Source organism: Motacilla alba, chromosome Z (assembly GCF_015832195.1).
Source record: "Motacilla alba alba isolate MOTALB_02 chromosome Z, Motacilla_alba_V1.0_pri, whole genome shotgun sequence".
NCBI classification, from domain to species: domain Eukaryota; kingdom Metazoa; phylum Chordata; class Aves; order Passeriformes; family Motacillidae; genus Motacilla; species Motacilla alba.
The window spans coordinates 41,478,405-41,504,259 of record NC_052046.1 but is presented as its reverse complement, the minus strand read 5'-3'; the positions used below and the strand labels follow the sequence as shown (position 1 = coordinate 41,504,259).

The 25,855-nt window shown below is 37.8% G+C and overlaps 1 protein-coding gene across 5 annotated transcripts in view; it reads left to right on the top strand.

The window, feature by feature from the left end:
• The window catches only part of BDP1 (B double prime 1, subunit of RNA polymerase III transcription initiation factor IIIB), a 53,630-nt gene that overhangs the window by 17,069 nt on the left and 10,706 nt on the right, over positions 1-25,855 (top strand). For 4 of the 5 annotated variants that reach the window (XR_005255160.1, XM_038123461.1, XM_038123462.1 and 1 more), the window contains exons 13-36: positions 884-960; positions 2,356-2,500; positions 2,660-2,736; positions 3,319-3,478; positions 3,879-3,961; positions 5,138-5,366; positions 6,431-6,612; positions 7,287-7,500; positions 8,013-8,200; positions 8,746-8,920; positions 10,299-10,414; positions 11,094-11,313; positions 11,852-12,039; positions 15,187-15,379; positions 16,382-16,599; positions 17,537-17,930; positions 19,993-20,106; positions 20,374-20,410; positions 20,835-20,918; positions 21,538-21,769; positions 22,745-22,902; positions 23,542-23,683; positions 24,257-24,443; positions 25,758-25,818. Coding sequence is in view for 4 of the 5 variants with exons in the window: in XM_038123461.1 (XP_037979389.1) it covers positions 884-960; positions 2,356-2,500; positions 2,660-2,736; positions 3,319-3,478; positions 3,879-3,961; positions 5,138-5,366; positions 6,431-6,612; positions 7,287-7,500; positions 8,013-8,200; positions 8,746-8,920; positions 10,299-10,414; positions 11,094-11,313; positions 11,852-12,039; positions 15,187-15,379; positions 16,382-16,599; positions 17,537-17,930; positions 19,993-20,106; positions 20,374-20,410; positions 20,835-20,918; positions 21,538-21,769; positions 22,745-22,902; positions 23,542-23,683; positions 24,257-24,443; positions 25,758-25,818 (3,874 nt within the window). In the remaining variant the exon portion in view is untranslated. The remainder of the gene's footprint in view (positions 1-883; positions 961-2,355; positions 2,501-2,659; positions 2,737-3,318; positions 3,479-3,878; positions 3,962-5,137; positions 5,367-6,430; positions 6,613-7,286; positions 7,501-8,012; positions 8,201-8,745; positions 8,921-10,298; positions 10,415-11,093; positions 11,314-11,851; positions 12,040-15,186; positions 15,380-16,381; positions 16,600-17,536; positions 17,931-19,992; positions 20,107-20,373; positions 20,411-20,834; positions 20,919-21,537; positions 21,770-22,744; positions 22,903-23,541; positions 23,684-24,256; positions 24,444-25,757; positions 25,819-25,855) is intronic. The other variant, XM_038123464.1, reaches the window with a different exon arrangement.

The window sequence follows — 25,855 nt, the reverse complement described above, 5'->3', positions numbered from 1 at the left end:
TTATAACATATCCCAGAGCTGTCGCATGTAAGTGGCACTATCTGCCTCATACTGCACATACATTATAAGCATGCCCCTGCAGCCCATGGGGATCCACGGGGGATGCAGAGATCCACCTGCACCCCATGGAGGTGCCTGTGCTGGAGCAAGTGGATGGAGGAGGCTGTGACTCTGTGGGAGACCTGTGGAGAAAGGGGCCCTGCCCCCAGGCTGGAGCAGCATGTCCTTGGAGGACTGCACCCCATGGAAGAGTGACCCACGCCGCAGCAGTTTGAGGGGAACTGGTGCCCATGAGATGGAGCCACATCAGAGAAGCTCTTGGAGAGCTGTCTCCCATGGGAGGGACCCCAGATGCAGCAGGAGAACAACTCCTCTCCTTGAGCAGTGGGAGCAGCCTTGGGTGATGAACTGACCATAACCCCCATTCCCTGTGTCCTTGCACTACTGGGGTGGGAGGTAGAGCTGGAAGGAGCGAGAGGTAGGGGGAAGGTATTCTTAAGGATTTCTTTTACTTCTCATTATCCTGCTCTGATTTGGTTAGTAATAAATTCATTTCGTATTTCTAACTTGAGCCTGTTTTGCCTCTGATGGTATTTAGTGAATGATCTCTCTCTTGGTCCTTAGCTCCAGCTGTGACTCCTGCCTTAAAATTTCTATTGTCTGTCCAGCTGCAGAGTGGAGTGAGTGAGTGAGCAGCTTTGGTGGGTGCGTGGCATCTGGCCCAGGTTAGCCCAATACACTTGATCAAGGGGGTCGGACCAGAGGATCTCTAGCAGACCCTTCCACTCTCAACCACTGTGGCAATTTTTTCTGCTTTTTGTTACATTACAGTAGAAGATCATCTTAAGTTTATTGTTTCTTTTCTACAACATTTCTCCCTCAGTGTGAAGGAATACATCACTCACAAAAACCAGATAGAAAGCAGAGTGCCTCAGAATGTGGTTCACAGTCTGAAATCATGTAAGTAGAATTATTTTACTTTGCGGTGGCACTTGAACTAAACCTGTATCTACTCAATTTGAATATAATTCCAATTGACCATAGGAGGTTGAACCAGTCAGGAGATCATGATGACTTGTTTTCCATATTCAGTGAAGCTTTTTCGTAGAAATTTTGATTACTCGGTAGCAGTGCATTGGCTAAGATCTAAATGGTAGATAGGAATAGGGAGAAAGACTTAGCTAAACTTTGAGAAAAAACCCTAGCCTTTCTACAGCCAGCAAGAGCAAGAGAATGATTAAATTCTGCCACATTGTGGGTAAAGCTTGGCTGTGAAATATAATTTTTGTTTTTTTTAATAGAAGGGTCTCACTGAATTCTTTGACATTCATAATTGTCCATGAGAGCTTATTAGTAATAATTAGTAATAGCTGTACATGCTGTGTGTATGGTGTATTTCTTCTTTCCTATTTGGAAACTGTTCCTCTTTGGAACTTGGTGCAAACTTCTAAGATAGAAGATACTCTAAAATGTCGCTGTATTATCTGTACTCCTTTATGAAGTTAATTTTGGTGAGTCTTTCTTATACTGAGAAATCATATATGAAGTAGTCTGTGCCTAAGGTTTCCATTTGTGCAGGAGCATCAACGTCTTATTTCATGATACAGTTTTTTAAGGGTGAATTAGAGATGGGATACTAGTTCATCCTAAGTTGGTTTTCATACTTCTGTCTTTCCCTTTTTGAAGGGCAGGTCACTCCTATGATAAAGACTGTCAAAGCTTTATTTGTCCTGTTCTAGGAAGAATATAAGAAAAGGTAGTAGTTCCCAATCTGAAGATTATTGATAAGATGTAGGGCTGTGTCAGTGAGTGAATCCCAGGACATGCCATTGCAGTGGTTAAGAACAAAGAGAGTCATGTACGTACTCCATTCTTCAGTAAGATGTGGATGCTGGCAGTAGGACAAGGTATTTGAAAAAAAGTTTGGTTTTCCATGACTGAGATAGCTTTGAAAGGGGATGGGGGGGCAGAAGAGGCAGATGCAAAACATTGTATATAGGGCAGATTTATATTGTTTTTATATAAAATTATTCACCCTTACATGAATTGTGAATCCCGAATAGAAAAAATGTTCCTGTTTATTTAACAGCAGGAAATACTTCTTTAAAGTATTTTGAAGTCGATTCCACTGAAAGCCAGCAAAGTTAAGGTTTATTTGATGCTCTTTTCATAACTTTGTAACATGTCTTTTAGTATCAGAAAGATGCAATTGGGTTTTTTTTCTGTTTATTGTCTTGCTGCATGCAGTGTCTTGACCCATGCAGTCTGTGATGGTCTTGAGGTACATCTTGAACCATGTAAGACTTTAAGTTTCTCTTTGGTAATAATGTATACCACCTTTCTTTATATCTTAAGGAAAACTGAAAAATCAGCAGATAGAAGGCGCTTGCAAAGACCTAAACCAAATTTAGTGAGATCATCTGGAAGGAGGGACACAGCAACACAAGACAAAATGGAAGCCAAAACTTCTTCTCCAACCCTTGCAAATGCAGGTGAAAAGGTCAGAAAGAGGAATGTTACTTAGTATGTTGTTCTTGATGCTGCATCTGTTTTGTCAGTGGGGAATACTGTGGGCCAGCCACAGAAATAACATTTTGGGAACTGCTACTATGATACTTGAACACTTGTCAAAGAGTAATATTCCCTGCCTCAATTCCAGTGCTCTGAAGAGGACAGTAGAAGAAAACATAATGATGCCACAGAAGTAGAAAACAGGGATTTGGATACTGCATCTCAGTAAGTATTGAGATCACTTTTCCAGTCTCCTAGTGTGAACTGACTGTAACTGTTAATTTGTTCCATTTGGTTCTCCTTGAAAAAGATAGCAATAACTGTGAAGCTTTAATGTAAATTTCAAAATTGACTTTGGCATTTTTTGGATGATACCAGGTGGTACTAAAGTAGAAGGTATATACTTCTTTTCTAGAAAGTTGATGAAAGCATTGAAGTACCAACAATGCCTGTAATTTGAGAGGGGGAGGGTGATAACTATGGCTTTGCTTTCCTGCCAGCCTCAGTTATCAGGTAATGGCTCTGCTTCTGATGCTTGCAGAAGCAGTTGTGATATGCAGTCTAGTTAAATTCCTCACCTGTGTGACAAATTAATCTCTTTTTAATACGTAGATAAATTGAGTGTTCATGCATTGTAAGACTAAACAAAGCTTGTTTCTTATGTGAAGCAACTTGCATAAGTTTGGGCAAATCTTTCTGAAGACCACAAAATTCAAGTAAAATTAATTAAATCTGTGCAAGACTGTATGGTATTTATAGGCTTGAATATTATGGAGTAAATGTCGCTATTGTGGATCCTTTGTGCAGAGAACCTGAAAAAGCTGCAATTGCAAAGACGATAGTTAGAGGATATCGACAGAGATTTAAACCTAATGTTACAAGGCCATCTGGAAGGAAAGAAGAGCCTGAAAAAGATGCAGGAAGTGATAAAATATCCCATCTACAGCCTAAGGGGGGAACTGAGAAGGTATTTAATAAAGTAACATAACTGAAGATAAGCTGCTGGATACAACAGTAATGTTATCTTTTTTTCTTTACTTTTTTGCTGCTGAGTATGAACAGGAATTAGCCACTTAATTAACCTGCTTTCAGTGGTAGTGTGGTATTGCTTAGTAATCTCAGTTATGGTGAGGGGTTGTTACACAAATGGCAGCTACCAATAGTCTTTCATGTCCTGCAGCACATACAACTTCAGGTGTTTGCTGTAGTTTTTACTGCACCTGTCTGACTGAGAAATTTATCCTGTAATTGTTTGTATGTCATAAGCAATCTATTTTGTCACCTCTTACGAACAGTTACGTGGTCAGTTAGGTGATGCTGTACTTTATGAAAGACAGTTCATGTCATAATACTCTCTTTTTGTTCAGAATAATGACCAAGTTAATGGATCTGATGATACCAGGGAAGATATTGCAGAAAAAGATGACAAAGTCCTGGAGACAATGTCTCAGTAAGTATGAGAAAAATTAGAAGATAAGCACTTCTGTCCTGCAATTTACCATTCTTGTTGCTTCTCGTAGTATTTTGTAGTGTGGTAATTATAGAAGTTTTTGAAGAAACTTCTGCACTACAGAAATTGAGGGCAAAATAGGAATCTTCATTAATTTACGAAACGTATATTAAGCATTTTTATTTTTAAAGTTGTACTTTTAAATTTTAAGTCAGTCATGGTAAATGTAAAAAAGGTGAAAATTTAGTCCCTCAAAAACTAAAACAAGCCTTAGCTACTCGCTTTTAATACTAAAATGCATCCATTTAAGTGGTTAAGTATTTAAACAATAGGAGTAAGTTTTCTTAAAATGTAGTTAAGTGTTAGATGTCTAATGAGGAAGAAAAAATTTCAATATGTGGGCAATGTAATGCACATATTTATTAAGTGTTCCATTTTTCTTCAGTGAAGTGGCACTGTAGTGTAGAAGGAATATGTTTTATAGAAGAGATTGTAAAAAATAAAAACTGAAAAAAGCCAACTTTCCCCCAATTACTCCCCCACAAAAAAATTCCCAAAACAACCTAAACCAAAAACAGAAATAAAAATCCAAAACCTCAAGCTTGTCTTTTAAAGGGAGATACTTGAGGAGGATCGATGGAGATAAACTGGATGTAATAATCTGCCAGAAAACAATTTTCAGTTACTTCTTTCATTAACCTTCTCGGTGACTTGATGCTCAGTGTAAAAAGTTGTAGAAGAATATGACCATTCTAGTAATGCACTACTGATACTTTTACATTAGTAAGATAAAGAAGTCATTTATGTATTTTCTGAATTCATTAAAGAAAAACTCTGAATATTTACATATTTTTAAACACTTTATTAAATTAGGTCCATCTGCCTCTAGACTAGATAGGAATACAAAGAGGTCCATTATGGATCAGAAGAAGGTCTCTCTAGTGTCATATCCTGTCACCAATGGGAAGAGGAAAATAGCAGGGCAAACATAAGTTTAAACTCTCAGTCCCTAGTAGATAAATTTCCAATTTTATTCTTTCAGGAAGCTAGTATTACATTTTAGGTAAGTGTATATTAATAACTATTTAAAAGAAAGGGGAAAAAAGCATTTGTTCTCCAAGTCTCCTTCCACTTTCAGATGTGGTATATACTTCAGGGATCATATATGTTTTCCAGGTCTAATGAAACAGCTGGTTTAAGAGAAGATAGCAAACGGATTGTGTTGAATCAAACACCTCTAAAAAGAGGTAGAATACAGAGACCAAAACCAAATCTAGGAAGACCTGTAGCAAGGCAAGAACTGATAGATGAAAAAGACCCTGAAGAGGAGACAACGGAAGGCAGAGAAGTAGAAGAAGGTGTTACACACCATCGAGATGAAAATAATGATCCCTTCCTGAAAAGTGTAAGTTTCTTGAGCAATTGCTTACACTGCTTTGTTGGGTCCTTATTAGAGGCCTTGGTAACAAAGACGTGGGTACATGCTCCATAATTTGTAGGGATAGGCTTTGCATGCTTTATTTATTATTTCAGAATAAACTGAATTTATAGTCATAAAATCTCCTTATTTTTACACTTGGTTTCTGTTTTCCATGGTATTAGGTTTAAGCGCAGTCAGCAACCAAGTACCAGCTCACTGCCCCACCAGCAGTACTGGAGACAGAACTGGAAGAGTAAAAGCTAGAAAACAGGGGCTGAGATAAACCCCTGAGTGCTGGATAACCCTGAGTAAGGTTTAGTAGGAAAAGCAGAAGCTACACTCATGTGCAGAGCATAACCAGAAGTTCTACTCCTTCCCATGAACAGGCACAGGTGTTCAGTCACCTCCAAGGGGGCTGGGCTTCATCACACATAATGGTTACTTGGGAAGACAAAAGCCACTTCCCCATCTTTGTATACTAAGCTGCCTGTCCATGCCTCAGAAGGACGTGGAATATCCCTTTGGTCAGTTTATGTTACCTGTCCTGACTGTGTCCCCTTCCATCCTTCCATGCCCCCTTAGCTTCCTCTCCAGCTTGGCAATATGAAAAGCAGTAAAGGCCTTGGCTCTGTTAAGCCCTGCTCAGCAATAATTAAAACATCTCTGTATTATCAACCCTGTGTGCAGCACAAACCCAGACCACAGGCCCATACTTAACGCTGTGAAGAAAGCTAACTCTACTGTAGTCAAAACCAGCATACATGGAAATGGAATATATCTGACTTGGTTGTATTGTGATACCAGATCTGAAAAGAGAAATGCAAAGAAAAAATGCCTCGGAAGATGAACCACTTAGAAGAGAAAATATAAAGAGAAAGAACTTTTTACTTTTATAGTAGACGCTGGTATTAGTTGGATGACAAGAAGCAAGAGAAATCTTAGTGTTTCTGTAGAAAATATTTAAACTTTCTCATTTTCCTCCTGCTCTCCTAGAAGAGAAATTGAGTAAATATTTAATCTTACCAGAGTGGAACTTTTATTCATTTTAGGATTTAACAGTTCATGAAGGCATTCAGCCATCCAGTGTGACGTTAGAAGATGTTTCTGCAGATTCTGAGATGAACTCAAATACAAGACTGTGTTTCCAAGAAAAGTTCTCAGAAGCAGAAAGCAATGAAAGTGAAAAGGGATTGTCAGATGTCTCCAAACGTGTTTCAGATTCTAGTACAGGGTAAGGTTATTTCACTTCTTTTGAGAGAAGGAATGGTTTGAAGCTATCAATATCTCTAGGTGTTATACCATATTACATTCAACTCTGGCATTACAAAGTTTACAAAGTTTTATATATATAAAGACATATTTAATCAAGACAATACAAGACTTTAACTAACAAAACCCCAAGAGCTTGAAAGCATTAAATTTATAAGCTGTGGGGTGTTAATTTGATCTTTGGACTATTGGCCTAATTTTCAAAAAAATGCTCTTTTCTAATGTTCAGTGCCTGTGATTGTCTTTTCCATGTTGGTCTCCACAGTGCATCCTAGTGTACTTATATAGATCCTTGAGTACAGGGTCTGGTTTCCTATTAAAGTGCTTCCTTAAAAAATAGTCAACCACAGGTATTCTGCAAGTCTTCTGGGTAGTTTTAAACATGATTAGAGGAAGGTATTTGTAAAATGCATGTATCATGGTAAAATGTCTCAAATTGTCTTCCAGGTCTCAAGTGGAAGTGGCAGTTAACTTCTTTGCTTACCTATTTAATATGATACAGAGGCATTTAGTGATGATCACTGTGTTTTTATTGGCTCTTTTTCATGTCACTAATGTTGGTATTGCTCTGAGAGCTGTATACAAGGATGCCATATTGTCCCATGCCTTTGATTGTTCTTTTGCTTGTTTTTGCAGGAAATCTCATCCTCAGAAGGAAGAGGAGAAAACTGTTGTATCATCAGCTTGGCTACTGAGGACGCAATTCCAGAGACCAAAGCCAAATTTGAGAACAGCTAGTAGAAAGGAAGTTCTGGATGAAAACAGTAAAGATGCATCACAGAAAGATACCAATAAGGAAGAAAGTTTGACACAGTGTGATAGTGAATGTAGCATCCCTCCTGACACAGATGTAAGGCTTTTGTTTTTTTCCTTTAGTTATATATGAGCTTTTGGTTTTGTGAAATGAAGTACTGATGACTTTAAAAAATACAAAGTTAACTTTTTGAAACAATTTTTTCAAAAGCTTAAATTTTCTACCTTAAAACTTATATATTTTTCACTTGGTCATATGTGAGGAGAAGAAGATGACTCACATATGATGATATGATGAATCTCTTGTTACGTGTCCAGATGTCTTTCTGACCCAAAGTGGCATATAGAGATGACAGGGAAGAAAGAAAAATTATTAATAGAAGATGGCACAGATCTCAGGCTTTTTTGTCTTAAATAAAAAAGTGTGTATTTGTCCTAGAAAGACTGGGAAATCATTAGTGAGCAGTTACAGAGGAGTTTGTAGGAGAGTGCAAAAAGACTCTCTGAGGTTTTCAGAGAGTGGTGAGTACCAAACTTCATAAACATCATAAAGTCTCCTTTTGGTTTATTATTACAGCTTTTTCTAGTTCTTGTGTTTACATTTTTCAGAAAGCAGGAAAATGTCAAGTCTTAAACACTCTAGAATCCTTGGGAAAGGAGAAGTCACTTTGCTCTCAGGAGGTTTCTGAGAGGCCAAGTTCTAAGTCCCCAAAAACATTTTCAACATCAGAGGATGGTGAACTGGAGTTCTGCCTATCTGAAATTAGCCAAGATGACATTTCTACTACTATTGCAGGGTAAGGGCTTACCTACTTTTGATCCTTGACTGTAACAATGAAAGAATTTTACCAGGAAATTATTATTCCTGTGGATTGCCATCTGGCAAACATAGTCAAATGAAAATACTGCACAAAATTTCTGTTCTCATAGTTTTAACACCAGTGATACTACAATTTCAGTAGCTTCTATGCTAAGCATGACATTAAGGGGCATTCACTTTATAAGACTGGATTCATTTCATGTGAGCAGGGAAATACTAGTTTGCTTATCAGAAAACCATGTGAAAACTGCTTTGGTTTTGTAGCAACAATTAGTCAGTAAGTTAATACCTTCAGTGAGTTAGTTAATTCTGTTGTTGGAAGTATTTAGAAGACTGGTGCTTCAAAATTTTCGCTGGAACAAACTGTTGTTTGTAATTTAAACTCAGCTAAGCTTTAGTTCATGAGATTTCTTCTCAAAACTCGGTGGTTTTTGCGTGTAATACTAATGGACCTGTGTTTGTGTTTGTACTAAGTTTTGGATTATTTTTTCTGTCTTAACTTTGCAATGATGACACAAACAGTGCTCAAGAAGAACATCAATATGCACCTCTTCCACCTCTTCAGCTGGCAAGGAACAAGATGTACAAGCCAAACTTGGTAAGAACTGTTGGAAAGAAGGAGTTACAAATATCAGAAAATGAGAGCAAGAAAAAGCCTGAAGCAGAGCAAAAAGATGAGTTTGACAATACTGTCATGGTAAGCCTTAATAAGAGTAAGACTTGCCTTCAAAGTTGGTTTGAACTGCATGTTCACTTTTATGAAGTGAAATGAAAACATTGAAGTTGCATTGCCTGAAGCTGAGACAATATATTAAATTTTAAAAATTCCCAAACCCTGGTAAGCTGAGGTATTGTAGGTATGAAATCAGTGAGGTCTACAACTTGAAGTAATAATTATTTTTTTACAAATTATCTGCTTTTGATTGAATTGTAGGATAGGAAAAAATGCACATTTATACAAACTCTAGAATAAAAATGCATAAGAATTACCTTTTTTTTCTCATTTCATCTTTCCTGTTTGGATGAATTCAGTCTGTGTGGAGCAATCTAGTGTAATGTCTCTAGTGAAGGCAGAGGACAGCTATTTTTATGAAAAAAGGGGTTTTAATAATTTGATAATCTTTAACTAGCTTCATCACTACCTGATACTCCTCTATTTCATACAAGTAAATAACACCGTGTATCCCCACGAACACTTTACTAGGGACTTGTAAAAGATGTGGAAATCCTCGAAAGCCATTTATAGTGTGATGTGTTCTCTGTAACTATTTTGTGGGTTGCACATGAATAATGTCATGGATGTAGGGATATCTGTGTAGAGTTGCCTTAGATTTGGAATACAGCTAAATTTTGCAAGAGTGGCTGATGTTTTGGAGTGGTTATAGCTGGTTTTGTTATTGAGCCTATGAGAAGTACTTGTGTCCTACATTCATCTCTCATCTCCCATGAGTGCCAGTCAGCTCACCCCGAGCTGCGATAGTTCCTTGTGGTTCAGCTTTGGCTGCTTTAGACCTGTGGCCTGTGAACTATGCACATGCATCTACTCTGTACTGGGCAAATCTGTAGAACCCGAGCAGGTCTGATGCTCCTCTTTCAAGCTGTCACAGGCCTGAAGCGTTGAAGGACATGTTTGAGGGGCTTCTTTGTGGAACCAGTGTGGCAAATACAGACATGAAGCTTATTAGGCCTTCTGGATCTTGAGGCTATGTTATTGTGGCTTGGGTGTGTCTGCGCTGCCCTCTGTAGTGTCCAGTTTTCACAGGTTTTCCATTTGCTGAAGTATCTTATTTCCACAGTGCTTCATGTATTAGGGAAATTATTGAATACTAAATAGACAAGTGTTTCCCATAATGCTTGGGTGCACACAGTATTTAAGAACTTAACTCTAGGTATCCCAGGAGTATGAAGACTTCTGTTCCTTTCTGCATATAAAGTGAATTATGATAACATGATTCTTACCTTTATTTCAATTGGGAAAATAGCATAATTTCTATTTTTGTATATTAAATATATGTCTGTTTTAGAAACTTATATACTTCTATTTTTCTTCATGCTTCTTTTACTGTAAATTAAAGGGTGAAAATGAAGCTGTATTGTGTCAAGCAGATGTACTGAGCAAAGAGGAACAGGAACAGCAAGACGTGCCTCAGGTGTTCTCTATTTCTGAAACCTTATTGTCTGAACAAAGCAGGTGAGGTTTGAGTTTAGCAAAATAGCATTTGAAAAGCTTTTCTCTGTGCATAATGAGACACCTTTGCAAATGTCAATTCTTCTGTTCCTTGTCTTTTGTCATTCTACAATATTTCATTTTCAGTGCCTACAAAGAGCTTCTTCCAGTGTTTTCAGAGCACTTTTTTTTTGGCTGCACTCCTTATTATTATTTATCTGGAACATACTTGTGTATGAGCTCATTGGCCTTCCTGACCAAGATTTTTATTACTTGGTCTGTATTTGCTTAAGTAGTAATCACACGTGTAAGATATGTAACATACAAATTTTGCAAAATGTCAGAGACTTGACTTTCATTTGTCCATTTATGTGTTCTTCTATTTTACTGCCACTGTTGTTAAAATAAGATCTTAAATGCGTGTTAGACTGCTGATACTTTGATGTTGGTATGGTTAGCAACACGACTTGTTTTTTATGTTAAAAATGTCTTGACAAAGACATTTTGTTATTTCTGCTCCAAGGTTAACCATAATGGAGAAATATATTTGAAAATATAATTTTATTAATCTTAAACAAAGCAGTCTGTTAGTCTCTCGTGTAAGTGTTAATTCAAAACTTAAGTGCAGAAGTGCTTTTTTTCTCTCCCTGCCAAAGTCAAGTGTGTATTTTGTGGTTTTGTTTGTTTGCTTTAAATTCATCAGTACTGAAAAACTTACCTCCCAAGAAGGCAAGCTGAGTGGTCTGAATCCAGGACAACTTGTAAGGATTGAGTCTTCAAGAGCTAGACCAAACCTAGAAAGAACATACAGCAAAAAAGGATCTCCAGTAGTCCAAAAACTTACTGCCCCGAATGAAGAAGAAATGAATCATGGAGAGAATCTGCTTGTGGCAGAAGAATCTGAAAACCTTCTCTCCTCAAAAGTGAGATTTTATTTCTGACTGCACTTACTGATTCTTGGTTCCACACTAGTTTTTTTTAAGGCCTCTAAATAAGGTGTTGTAAATGCATTAATTAATTTCAGCCTAGTAAGAATTCCAGTTCAGTATTTGCATGCTATTACAGGGTTTTTCAAAATCCTGCTAGTGACACATTGATAAGACATACAAAGACTTCACTTGGATTTTGACATCTCAGTCATATTCATGATATATGAATAGTTACCTGCATGCTGTGTCCTGTTCCTGGGTTTCTCCTGAGCTCCTTGGTTGCTTCTCATGAAGGACTATATAGGTTTTAGTGTCTGTTTTTATTAGCTAAATGCCTTCCTAGAGGAACAAGGAGCAGTGATGGTACCATAAACTACTTGGAAGTTTTTAGATGAAGTTTCATCTCAGGTTAGCAACTTGATCATAATTAGCAATACTTTATTTTACAGGTGATATATTTTGTTATAATAATAAGTAAAATGCTTTTATATACTTTGCTAATATTGTTGGGGTTTTTTTTCTCAAATCAAAGGATGACATGGAGGTATTGTTGCTTGTGGGAAATTTGGCTGAGAATGACAATCTGGACGTAAATTCAAGAAGCATGACATCAGGAACGCTTTGTTCTTCTAAAAAATCACCAAATTATAACGTCAAAAGAGAGGAAGAAGAGTGTCTATCTGCAGATGCTATAGGACGCATTCAGGATACCACAGAAAGGTAAAGTTACCTGTTTTCAGGTAAAGAAATCTTTCATTTTGGTTTCAGCTGGGGTAGAGTTTGTTTTCTTCTTATTAGCTGGTACAGTGCTGCGTTTTGGATTCAATATGAGAATAACATTGATAACACATTGACATTTTAGTTGTTGTTGAGCAGTGCTTACGCTGAGTTGAGGACTTTTCAGTGTCTCATGGCCAGTGAGTAGGTGCATAAGCAGCTGAGAGGGAGCACAGCCAGAACAGCTGGTGTGAACTGGCCAAAAGGATATTCCATACCATCGAACATCATGGTCACTCCATAAACTGGAGGGACCTGTCCAGGAGATGCTGAACACTACTTGGGGACGGGCTGGGTGCAAAAACATTATACTGGGTGTCAGTCAGCAAGCAGTGAGCAGTTGTGCATCACTTGTTTCCTTGTGTATAATTCCCCTCTGTCTGTGTGTCTGCCTCACCTTTTCGTTATATTTTACTTTGTTATGATTATTAAACTGTTCATATCTAAACCCACAAGGTTTACCTTTTCTTTCCAATTCTCCTCCTCCCTGGGGTTTGGGGACTGACTGACTGCATGGCACTTACTTGTCAGCTGTGGTTAAGCTGTGACAGTACTTTAAAAATTTTGTGCATTTGTCCAGTTGTTTTTGTACAGCTCTTGCTTCTGTAAGCACAGGCTCTGAGCTGTACTAGTTGTTATCTGCTATGTGCTGTGCAAGTCACTAGGTGGCGTTCTTAAGTAATATAACAGTTTTTAACAGGATTAGGGTTTTTTTCCCCAAGGCTATTTTCCTTTTTAGAAGATACTTCATGGATGAGAGTAGAAGCAAGTAATCAGGGTTTAGCTGTCTGAATTTCTCACTACTAAATTCTTGGGGTACAGTGCACCATGAATGTGGACCAAAGACTAAACAATGCCATTTGCACTCCCTTATAATTGAGAACTGACAAGAAGACAGCGAGCTCACTTTATGTTTCCCTAAGATATATTCTGAGTCTCTTCAATTTTTCTTTCCAGTAGTAGAACTTTGTGTGATGATGCTTATAATGTATGTGCAGTATGAGGCAGATAGTGCCACTTACATGCGACAGCTCTGGGATATGTTATAAGCTACCATTTGCTCAGTCTTAACGTACACAGTCCCAAATCTGTTTTAAAATTTTGCTGTTTTCTGGAATTAGCTTCTTTGCATCTGTCTCTAAAACTCTCTAAAATCTCTTCCATAAATTATGCTGAAATCATGTCCCAGAGCCTTTGTGCTAGCAAGACAAGGGCCTTACTTAACAATCTTCTTATCTTCCATGATGGTGGACTTTCACAGACTCATGGAATGGTTGAGGGTGGAAGAGTCTGCTAGAAGTCTTCTGGTCCAACCCCCCAGTCAAGGCAGCTGGAGCTGGTTGCCCAATACTGTGTCCAGACAGCTTCTCAATCTTGCCAAGGATAGAGACTCTGCAGTCTCTCTGGGCAGCCTGTGCCAGTGCTTGGTAACTGTCATAGTGAAACAGGATTTCCTGGTGCTCAGAAGGAACCTCCTGTCTTGCACTGTTTGCCCATTGTCTCTTATCCCGTCACTGGGCACCCCTGGAAAGAGCCTGGCTCTGTCCTGTTTGCACCCTCCCCTTGGGTTTTTGTGGAACTGTTGAAGAGGGATCTCTTCATATCCTTCAGAGAAGGCTCCCCCTGAGCCTTCTCTCCTGCTCCTTCAGCTTTTTGTCATAGGAGAGATGCTTCCGGCCCTTTACCATCCGTGTGACCCTTTGAGGGGCTGTCTCCAGTGCATTCAGGTCTCTCCCTACCAGGGAGCTCAGAACTGGTCAGTCCTCCAGGTGTGGCTTCATCAGTGCTGAACAAGGGGCAAGGATCCCCTCCCTTGGCCTGCTGGCAACACTTCTCCTGCTGCAGCCCAGGTCACCATTTCCTGTCTGTGCAGCCACAGCACTTTCCTGGTTCATGTTCAACTCAGAGACCACCGGGACAGCCGAGTTCTTTTCTGCAAAGCTGCTTTCCATCTGGGTGGCTTGCAGCATGCACTGGTGCCTTGGGCTGTTCTTCCCCTGGTGCAGGACTTTGCATCTCTCCATGCTGAACTTCCTGAGGTTCCCATAGCCCACTTCTCCAGCCTCTCCAGGTGCCGCTGGAGGCCAGTGTAACGGGCGTCTCTGTCCTTGGGAAGCAATTCCTTCTACATCTGCCTAATCTGTAAACTTGCTGAGGTTACACTCTGCTTCATTATCTAGATCATTTTCTTGTGGAGATACTGGACAGGAGTCGATACAGTACTAACCCATTCGGCACAGTGTTGGTTGTTGGTCTCCAACTGGAGTTTGTGTCACTGATCACAAACCGCAGAACCTGACAACTCAGTCAATTTTTAATGTACTTTCAGTCCATACTTCATGAGCTCACTTATCAGCATGTTAGAAGAGACATTGTTCAGCAGTGTTAACAAGCCTTACTGGAGTCCAGGCAGACACTATTTACTGCTCTCCCTTTATTTACTGACCCAGTCATTACATTGAAATATGTTATCAAGTTGATCAAGCATAACTTCCCCATTACTAATCCATGCTCACTACTCCAAGTTAGGTTGTTTCTCATATGTCTGGAAGTAGTTTCCAGATTTAGTTGTTCCTTCGCTTTCCCAGGGATGGACATGAGGCTGACGAAATTGTATTCTTCTGGATTACTCTTAGTCCCTTCTTCTCAAGCCATGAGTTTAGAAGACCAAGATTTCTGTCTTACCAATCTGAACTTGTTTGAACAGATGTAAGAATTGTATCCTTTTTGAAAGCAGTAGAACCTTGAGCACTGGAATAAGTGAATATAGTGTTCCTATAGCGCTTGATTTTGGAGACTTGTGTTGGTATATCTGACACTTTCCAGTCTATCTGATTTAATGTTCTTTTCTTTCCTAAAATCTTTCCCAAAACTAATCAGGAAGGTCCACTGCTGCAGACAAATTATCTTCCTTATGCAGTGTTTTTTTCTTCTTTTATGTTTTTTTTTACATGTAGCAAATTAAGCAAATAAAAATTCAAAACACAAGTTGATTTCTAGCTAGAAGTACTAAATATCTGATAGTAAGCCAAACTTAGAGAGTGTACTTTTTGGTTCTTCGGAAGTAAAAGATGAAACATATTTTTGTAGGTCCAATGATAAATTAAGTTCTGGAGAAGAAAGTGAACAGAGAGGAAGGGAACCCCATTGGAACCTGAGGCCAGACCTAATGAGACTTACTAGGAAAAGAGATTATCGTGAAGAGTGTGAAAACAGAGAAGAGGACAATACTGAGAGAAATGAAGAAGAGTTTTTGGTGTTATTAAAAACAGGTGTATCAGGGGTAAGTGCTGATCATGTATTTGAACCAGTTATACCTCAGTCCTTTCGCCCAAGTTCTTAGAAAGATATGTGGTGCAGAAATGCAGTATGTGGCTGGAAAATGTTAATGTGGTTATTTGATTTTTTTAGAATTCACCATTGGAAACAATGCTGAATAAATGAAATTAGAATTTAAAACCTGTGGAAATACCTAATATATACACTGTTGTCTTAAGTTTGATGGTTTATATGATCAGAAATTTGTATTATAATAAATATGTGCTAACGTGTTGAAAAATAATTTACTATTTGTTATTCATTGAACAATGCAAATTAAGGCAATTACCTAACTTCAGATACTACCTAAAATCTGTGTTAGTATACTTAAAAATTAAAATGAGTGTGAACAAAGTTCAGACCTTCTTATATTTGCTCAGCAGGTCTAACTTAGTCCAGACTAGTTCCATCTCTGTCTAAATCTGTGATAACTGGATAAAGTTTATCTGATGTTCCCTGTTTTTTATATGGATGACTAAAACTTCTAGTTAACATATTCTTTTAGCCAAGTATCCATAGTTGACAGAACTGTGGTTGCTGATGTTTGTCTGTGTATATGTTGAATAATATTTACATGCTTTTATATAAAGTATGATAGTTTTTTCTTCCTACCTTGTTCCCAAAGCAGAAAAAAAATCGTTCCTGCAAATTGTTTTTTAAATTAATAGGTAATTTTAGAAAATTATTCATCTTTCCAGCTTCTAAAGAGTTGTTGCTCTTGATAAATTGAGCATGATGTTGCTCTATTAACTACCAGCAGTACTGCGAATTCAAGTATCATAGGTAATACCAGTTAATGACACCTCTGCTATAGAACCCAAATTAAAGACAATGAGGAAGAGTATCCTAAGTTATCAGAGATCACAGCTGGGCACATTCTCAAGATCCTCAAACTAAGTTCTTTAAGTCCCAAAACCGTTACAAATGTTTGGCACTTAATATGGTAATAATAATCTCCTCTGTTCAGGAAAACTCCAGTAGTACAGTGGAAGCTGGATCCTTCTCAGAAGCTACAAGGAAACACAGTTTTGTAGAGAATGTTGAAGAAACATCTCATCTGAGAATCAGGCAGGACATTACACTCCAGTCTCCGGGGATATTGTCAGAGAGTGAGAGACACGTAGAGCAAGATAATGATTCTCAGCTTTCTACCTCCCAGGAAAAGTGTTCAGGCAATCTCACAAGGTAAAACAGCTGTTTTGCTTTATAAACGAAACTCAGTTGATTGATAATTATTGGCCATAGTTCTACCATGTGTAATGTGAGTGCATGCAGCGTGTCAGTTTTTGTGTCTTCCATCTGAACGTAGCAGATATGTGCAGATACTCCTTTGTCTCTTACTCTGCCTGTATTCTCACAAAATGAATACAGCCAGCACTCTCACCAATCAATCCCATGCTTTCAACAGAAATTCCTGATTTTATAGGGGAGGACACAAGAGTACCCATTTTTGGGATCACAGGCATTGTGGGATTAACCTAAAGAGAAACTTTCTGCTAGTAGTGTCCTCTGCTACCATTTGCTTCCACTCTCCACCAGTTTACCAAGGAGGATGTTTTGGGGGAAAAGTTTGTTGTTGCTTCTGGTCCTCTGAGTGGTTGTGCCCATGATTTTGAAGGAGGAAATTGTAGGTAACTGATTATTGAAGAGAATGCTGTCTAAGAAACCAAAGCAGATAAGTAGTTATCACCTAACAGTTTCAGTTTGTAAACAGTAATCTGATCAATTAAAGTATCATAGTTTGGGGCTTCTAGTCTAGCTTTAGCAAAAAGACAACTGGAAGTGTTCCTATGACTTAAAAAGTATGTGACTTCCACATCCCTCAAAATTAAAATTATTTCATACTTTTCTAATCAAAGAATCGTGTATCTTGCAAGTTTAATTGTGAGCATTTCTAGCATTTTGAAACTGCTTAATACATATTTGCAGTTAAGTACCTTATGTATACAGGACAAAATTAAATTTCTGATTAAATGCTTTTTTGTCACTATCAAGTTAAGAAGTAAATAGTTTGCATTGCTGGTGACAATGATAACTTTTTTTTTAATTGAGTTTATTTTGATTTTTAGTATTCCTCTCTTTGAAAGGTCTTGGATTTCATTGGTTTTGTTCTGTACTTTAGAAGGCAGTTCAGGAGATCATCAAAACAGACAGCACTGCCAGAACATGTGTTGGAGCCAAAAACTGCTACTTCTGTCTCTGAATGTGAGGCTGATTGCAGTGAGAAGAGGAGTCAAAGGCAAGAAGCTAAACTGAGTGTTACCAGAGACAAAAGTTTAAAAACTACACAGAGAAGAAAATCTGGGAAGGAACCCAGAAGTTCAAAGATAACCTTTGTCACCCTCCGGGCTTCTCAAGAGGAGGAGGAGGAGGATGAGGAGGCAGATGAATTTGAGTTTGATGATGAAGATGAATGCTTTGCATCAGAGGAAGTAAACAAGGCTCCAGTGTTTGTTCCTATAGGTCTTCGATCTCCAAAACCAATTCCTATGCAGATACAGGAAACCGTGGAGGAGGTATTGTGTAGCTGGGTTCTGCATATGTAATTTTGTTCTGATTGTTTAAAAAGATTTTACTCTAATTGTATCTCTGGGTATGTGGGTTTTATCCAAGTTCAAGTTAAGAATGATGTTAAGAGTAGCAGAGATGTTACTTGGCACATACATTTGGTTTTGAACTTAACACTGCAACAGCCTAAATTCCAGTTATGTAGTTATGTTTACAAACTGGTAATAGGTCTGCTGCAGGGAACTCACCAGTTTGTTTATTGGGATTGAATATAGGCCCAGACTCGATGCTCGTCCATGTGTTTTGAGGCCCAAGATGGATCAAATGGAGCACTTCAATTTCATATTTGAATGTTAGGAAATTAGGGTATGAGGAAAATGTTTCCGTATGTCATGTCCCCCTTGCCAAGAAGCTTTTAACTGTCAGGTAGGCTGACCTGACCACAGCCAGACACACACATGTGCTTGCTTACTCCCTTTTCCTGTGAGACAAGGAGAGATTAGGAGGGTCGGAAGATTTCTCTGTTGATATGAAGACAGTTACATACATGAAGGAAAAGCCACATGTAAATGAAAAACAAAATAAGGAATTTGTTTGCTGCTTTCCATTGTCAGGTTAGTTCCTGGAAATCAGGGCCTCAGTCTATGTAAGGGTAACTTTGAAGACAAATGCCTTAACCACAAATGGCTTCCTCTTCTCCCTCCTTTCCCTGGGCTTTTGTTGCTGAGCGTGTCATGATACAATACAGAATTCCTTTTTGATCAGCTTGGGTCAGCTGTGCTAGCTGTGTGTTCTCCTGACCTCTTGCTTACCCCTGGCCTCCTTGCTGAGTAAAAGAATAGGAAAAAAACTTGGATGTTGTGCAGAAATAGCAAAAACACTGATGTGTTACCAACCGTGTTGTAGTTAAATATCCAAAAGACAGCATTATGTGGGCTGGTATGAAGAAAATTAACTTCATCCCAGTGATGGCCAGTACAATCTTCATTGTTTATTTCATACCATTTGTATCATGCTTATCGTGCATTGTATCATCTTACACCATCCAGAAGAAGACATTTTTCTATTATTTTCCCTGTCATCGCTACTTTCTTTTCACTACAGTGCTTTTTGCTTTCTAGTGCTTTTTTTCATACCACTACTGCTAGTCCTCTTCCTCTCTTTGCCCATTGAATTCCTGCTTATTATTGTCTCCTGAATGAATCACGCTGTTTCTTTCTCCAGTTTAAACAGCAGAATAATTTAAAGCTCAGTCAAAACACAAAGGGATTTTTAGAATTATAATTGGCAGCAAAGTTGCTGTATGGAAACTTTTGCTGAATCCTTGATTTCAGAGATGTGGAGTATATATAATGTGTGGGAATTACAGTCAAGTTGCCTAGTTTAACGCTTAGGAGACATGAGTACCAGTGAGGAATGTGGTTAGCACCAAGGACCTAGCTGTTGTAAAATTTAAATAGGTCAGTCGAAAGTCTGTAAAGTGCAAGCCTTTGAGAGCAACCCAGATTGAGCAGTGTTTTCTGTAAGAACTTCCCTGGAAATAACATAAACTGTCAAATTTCAAGTCTTCATTTCTGAAAATGTCAAATGTCTGAAGTTCTCAGTGAAAATACATGGCTGAGGAAGAAAAAAAATAGATGAAATGGTGAGTGGTTATGTTTCTGTGTGTCTGTATATTGATTCCCTATCTTGCTTTGGAAGTAAGTCTGTACCGTTTTTGCGTCCTGATGACTTAAAAAGCAGAAAAAGAGTAAAAACTAAGAAAACCCATTTGAGGTAAAAAGTCACTGTAAAAGATCTCAGCTGCATAACTTAGTTCAGTGGAGAAGTGAGTGACTAGAAACAAGGCCTTAGGTTGTCTGATGTTTCCACTTAGCTACAGGTAGCAGTACCTGTTCTGCCTTCTGTTCATACCACTGCTTCCTTCTCAAATCAGAAGGTATGATTTTTGCAAAGGATTTCTCTAGATGTTGAACATCTGTTAAATATGTGAGGTTTATAAAAATTTGCATTTGACAGATTTTCTTTTGCATCTGATGAACTGAAATACTTGTAAAATTACTTTTACAGCTGGAAATATCTGTGAATATCCCAGATGTGCAGGTGGCTACAGATGCTGAAAGTCTTACTTGTGCTTCTATCCAACCAGTAGTACAGAGGGAAGAAGAAAGCACCTCAACAGCTGTAAGAATGTCTTTTGTTTGCTTCATTGGTCATACAAAGCTATTTCAGCAGTCTCTTGTTTCTGTGTCTGAATGTAATGGTGTAGCTTATTAGACTGGTACCTGTCTCATACAGATGTGAGGCACACCTGTGGGAAAACTGTTAGTAAATATTGTTAGCCTTAAAACCAGGGTAACTTGTGGGCACAGAATTTACATGTAAGCATTAAATAAAAATTATGGGGTCATTTTATATAGAACTTTGATATTGTTTTTCTTTGTATTTAAGGAAACAATCATACATGAAAATCCAGATGTGGACAAAGGTAGATATGAAACAATCTTGCTTATATATTTCCTGTTAACTTGCTACCGATATACACGTTTCCCCCTTTCTTAAAATATGTTTCCAAAGGTGCCACCATCTTGACAGGCTCAGCTGTGTCCTGCAGTGGGTCAGCTAGAACTGGCTGTGTCCAGGGTAGGCCCCTGCTGCCAACACCTTGCCACCTGTATCCAGTACACCCTTAAAGGCAGTCATGTTGCTGCTCAGTGTTTTAACAGTAGTTTGAATTTGCTGGATGAGAATGGCTGCTTGCCTACAAGCATTTTGATTCATAAATAAGGTCAATTTAAAAAATACGTACTTCACTGTATTGGTGGTAGTAGTGTCAAATACTTTTTGAATATGGATAAGTGGGTTCTGGTTAATGTGCTTGTGACTTTTGATGTGTGTGAACAACTTCACAGGAATTAATGATGGAAGCACTGAAGCTGCTATGACTTTACTTGCCATGGGTGATCCAAATTTCCAGTTAAAAGCAAGCACTGAAGGTATGATCTGATTATGGGACAAAGCCTTGCTCTTGTGCTTTCTGGGTCCACCTAAGGAGGGATGGAGTAGTGGCTGCAAAGCTCTTCCACATGCTGCTCATAGCAGGAGGTCAAAAGTCTTTTATGTTTTTAGTCCTGTTGCATTGTAACACGTAGTGAGTCCAGCCAATGCAGGTTGGATGGGAAGAAGCAGGCACCCTACTGAATACTGCCAACTGTATCACTGCTAGAAAGTTGTTTCTGTGATCTTTAGGAAGCACATGTTTAAATTGATCTGGGCACATAAACTGGACAAAAGAAAGGGATCAAGCTTAAATGACTCTAACTTCCAGTGATCTTTTCAGACCTTTAATGTGAAGCATAGCCTTTGCATCCTAACTAGCTACAGCCTGAAATTACCTGGGTTTGTTACAGGTTTTGTGTAGCATTTATTATCTGCTTTCATTTGCTGAATGTTAGTTTTTGTGTTCTTACTACAAAAGTGTTCTCTTAGGATTCTGTTTATCTGGGATTTGAATCTGTGTCTTTGGAGAATACAAACTTTGTTAAATGAGTCTTGAAATTGCCAAACCTGAGTGTTTTAAATGAAATTTTCCATTCTGTTTATTGTTACAACCAGAACAGACACATATGTTACGTGCTCAAGATGACTTGGACACAGCTCATAGCGTTGTAAATCACTCCTGCTCCAAAGAAAATAGAACTTCTAGTCAGTATTTGCTTGCTTCAGACACTTCTGTCATGGAATTGTTGCCTTCTGAGGATGTAAACAACATCAATGTAGAGCATCAAAGCACTGGCACAAGAATAGGTGTAGAAGAATATTCAGAGATGGATGCTACTGATACCAGGTTAAATTACTACTTCATTTTCTTTAGTGAGAGAGATCCTCTGGCACTGCTTACTTTTGCTAGGCTCTTTCTCGAATTTTTATCAATTTGCAAGCAGTCTTGCTTAAGTAAAGGTTTCTCAGTTTATGTATGTATGTAGTATGTAATCTGCAAAAACTCCTCTCATTTCTTTCTTACTACTTTCATGAAGTGTTTGTATATAATTTTGGGTATCTGTGACTGGTTTTTCTCTCATGAAATTTGGTTTACCCAGGGAAGAGAGGGAGAAAAAAAAAGCAAACTAATGATATACTATATCACTCTTAATTATGAAGCTCTTTCTTGCAAAGTTCTCGACAGCTAATCAGACCAAGGCAAATTGCTTAAGTGTCACTGCTGCTGTGGTGGTGTAGATCAAAGATTTAGAGCAAAGGGATGGAAAGAAACCAGTTGATCTTCCATTATTATGGTTTTAGTGATTAATCATTAATAATTTTTGCATTTGTGAGCTACAAGACAGCTTAGTGGGACACTTTCTCAGAGAAACATCTGCTGGTGATCATGTATTGTTTGAAAGACTATATAACTTGTTGACTGCTTGAACAAAGTATGAGATTATGCTCTTTGAAAAATCTTAATCCAAGATAATTTATTTTGCATCCAGTTTAATTATATTATTAAACCAGAACTTACTACCATGTCATATGTATTAGATTTCTGGCCTTCTCTTCTGTTATTTAAACATTTCAATTTTTATTTTTTTAAAAAATTCCTTTGCATTAGAAACATACTAGTTTGCAGCATACCTGTCTGTTTCTATTCACAGATAATTTTTATTTATTTTATCCTGACAGGTAGTTTTCTGTCTTCTCTGGCAGTTGCAGCCTGCATTTCAGGTCTTCATTGTCTGATCTACCCCGTATCTCTTACATCTTCTCTTCACTAACTGTCAAAAATCAGGGACTCTATTGATGACATCTGTCCTTTTACTTATAGTGGTAACTCATTGCCTATGGTGAATACTATGAGATTGACAGGAGGCGGACACCTGGAGCCCAAGCCAACCTCTGCAATACTGAGGTCCAGTGAAAACATAATGCCGGAGATACTTAGTGCAAATGTACTTGTGGAACAACTAGAGCAAATTCAAACTGGTAAGCCTGTTTCTTATTCTAGGGCTCTGAAAATGGTTATTCAATAGATTCACATCTGTTTATGAAATGAAACAAAGCTGAAAGTCTTCACTTTCCATTCATGTTCACAGATGATACATTGCCATTGTAACGTAGGGTACCCATTTGTGATATCGTTTTATACATGAGAATACCTTTCAGTATGAAATTAAATGAAATTTGAATAGCAGGTTTTTTCTGCAGGTATTAAAATAACTGGAAGGCACTTAAATTACTGGACTGCCAGTTACAGAAATACAGTCAAGTACAGTGTACTTTTTCCTATTATTACTGTCTTTTCCTTCCATTAAAAGTAGAAGAGGAGATGGAAAGTACTGGCTTTCTATTCTTAAAGCATTTGCAAAAAAGGTAGTCTTCAAACTCTTAATTGTCTTCATGCCACTTGCAAAATAGGAAAGGCAAGATGAGATATGTGTATATGCCTTATTTATGTAAGACACAAGTATACATTGTGCACATTCATGTATATGTGTCTATATAAACATACTACAAAACTTTAATTTATATAAGACTATATATATAAAGTAATACAAATATATATATACACACACCCGCAGACTGCAAAGACAATATTTTAATTTTTATTCTTATAAAACTTAGATCTTACAACCCTGAGGGGTAATGCAGAAATGCAGAAGGTGGAACCAGAACCAATCAGACAAGTTGCAGGTGATTCTTCAGTTCTTCATGTCTTTGCATCTGGAAGTATGGAACTTACCAAACAAGTAGATAAAACTGAGAGGTAAGAAGACTCATCATTTAATACTGACTTTATTCCTATTGTCTCTTAAAATATGCAGCTGAAGTTCAGGTGTAGTATGCGACTGTAATGGAAAAAGTGTGCTCACAGACACCATGTATGTGTTTATACAGATAGCGTACAGTTTAGACTTCAGGTTTTTCTCCCTTACATGTTGTGCTACAGTTTTTGGAGCTAGAACATTAACTTTTGTTTTCTATTTCAGAATTTAGTAATCACCTTGCTGCTTAACTGTCTTTCATGAAACTGCAAGGAAATGTTAATGAGTTGATTAATTTAGAAATGTTAATAAGCTTATAAGGCTTCCTGCTTGGTCATACTTTCAGTAGGAGTGTCTCCATTAGTGAAGTTACAGAGGCCTTTTAGTGAAATTCTTTATGTAGATTTGTTCAAAGCTTATGCATTCTGTTTAGTACAATTATGTAGTCTTTAAACAGGCACTTTGTTTCCCTGTAATTACACATTATTCATATTAAATACATTGTAACACAGAATTTAGCACTTGCACAGGGCATCTTCATCTGGTTTCAAATTAACTAGATATATACCTTGCAGAACTGAAAAGCAGAAAAGAGATGCTTGTGGAAATTCAGGAGCTTTAAGACATCTAACTGCATCACCAAAACCTGAAAAATCACACCTTGGACTAGAAGATTGTCCAAATCCAAGTTCTGTGGATGAACTGTCTGAGCAGAGTCTTTGTCCTCTTGAGCACCATATATGTACAGTCAACTTTACTCAGGTAAAGAACAAGAACTTAATTACAGTCCAGAAGTGCCCAGATTTTGAAATTCTGTAAAGAGGTTTTCAGTGCAAATATACTCACCAATTCTAAACACCTGGTACTTCAGCTGGTAAATAAAACTTGCTTTTTCGGGGGGCATATCCAGACAATCTTTCAGACAAACTTAATCTTTGCAAACTCTGTTTAGAACGGTTCAATAATAAGTGATACACAGTAGCAAAATTGGGAGGAATTTTTAAGAAGTCTTGATGGAAGAAGTTACCTAGGATTCTTGTATCCATTCAGTGTGACCTCTTACTGTTATATTTGTTTACATTAAAATAAAGTTAAAATGTTACTGCTTGGATGGTGCATGTTCTTTGTTTAAAAGAAACTGCATTCTTTGTTATGCTCTTTCTCATTTATTAAAAAAAAACAATTAAGAGCTTTACATGCATATTATTATATGACATACACAAATTTTGCATATTTTTACATATATCTATATCATTTATGTCATCATCATCATGTATGTTGTTATGGGTAAACAATATGTCCTTTACATCCATTTCTTTGCAGCGGGTTGTGTGTCTGTATTCCAGCAATGGAATAATACAGTAATAGTAACTCCAAAAATGAGAGTTACCTTATTTTTGTCATGAGAGAAAAGGTTCATTCGCAGTTCCCCAGGGTTACTAGTGTTGTCTGAGATCAGTGAGCATGTAGTTACACTGGAACAGCTGATGCATAGAAGCTTGTTTCCTGAGTGCAGCAGGTTGCTGTGTCAAGGCTGATTTCATATTAGGACAACATGCAAGAATGATGTTGCTCTTACAGGCCTGGCAGAGAGAGTATGAGAAAAGGCAGCTTGCAGTAGAGCTGGTTCAATCACCTGGTTCAATTAATTCCTGGTTTTATTAAATGGACAAGCTGTAGAAGGGAAGGGATAGGTGAGCTGTAGAGCTTTGTGTTTTTATTTGGCACTCAGTGGTTTGTTAAGGGTTGTAGGAATCTGCTTTCTTAGTGCCACTGAACAATTTATTGTGTGAGTCATCTCTGACAGAATTGTGCTGTAGGAAGTATATATTTATTTTGACAAACTATCAATACAGACAACAAGCTGCATATAAATTTTGTATTTCCCCAGTGTTTCTTCTTGTCCTTGTTAGGCTAATACTCTTCAGCCTAGAACAGCTAGAAGTGAAAGCTGACAAATGAAATAATGATGATGTGATTGGACTTTTTGGATCTTCAGCATTTGACATGCTTTGTTTCTTCCTGTTTCCTAGAGTAATTTTCCAGATTTATTAATTTCAACTGTGTTGTTTCTAGAATGAAGCTTGTACTCAAGATGCTCGACCACATTGCATAAGCAACACAGAAGAAACTTCAGGTATAATGTGCTAATATTCAAAGTTAGCAAAAGCCCA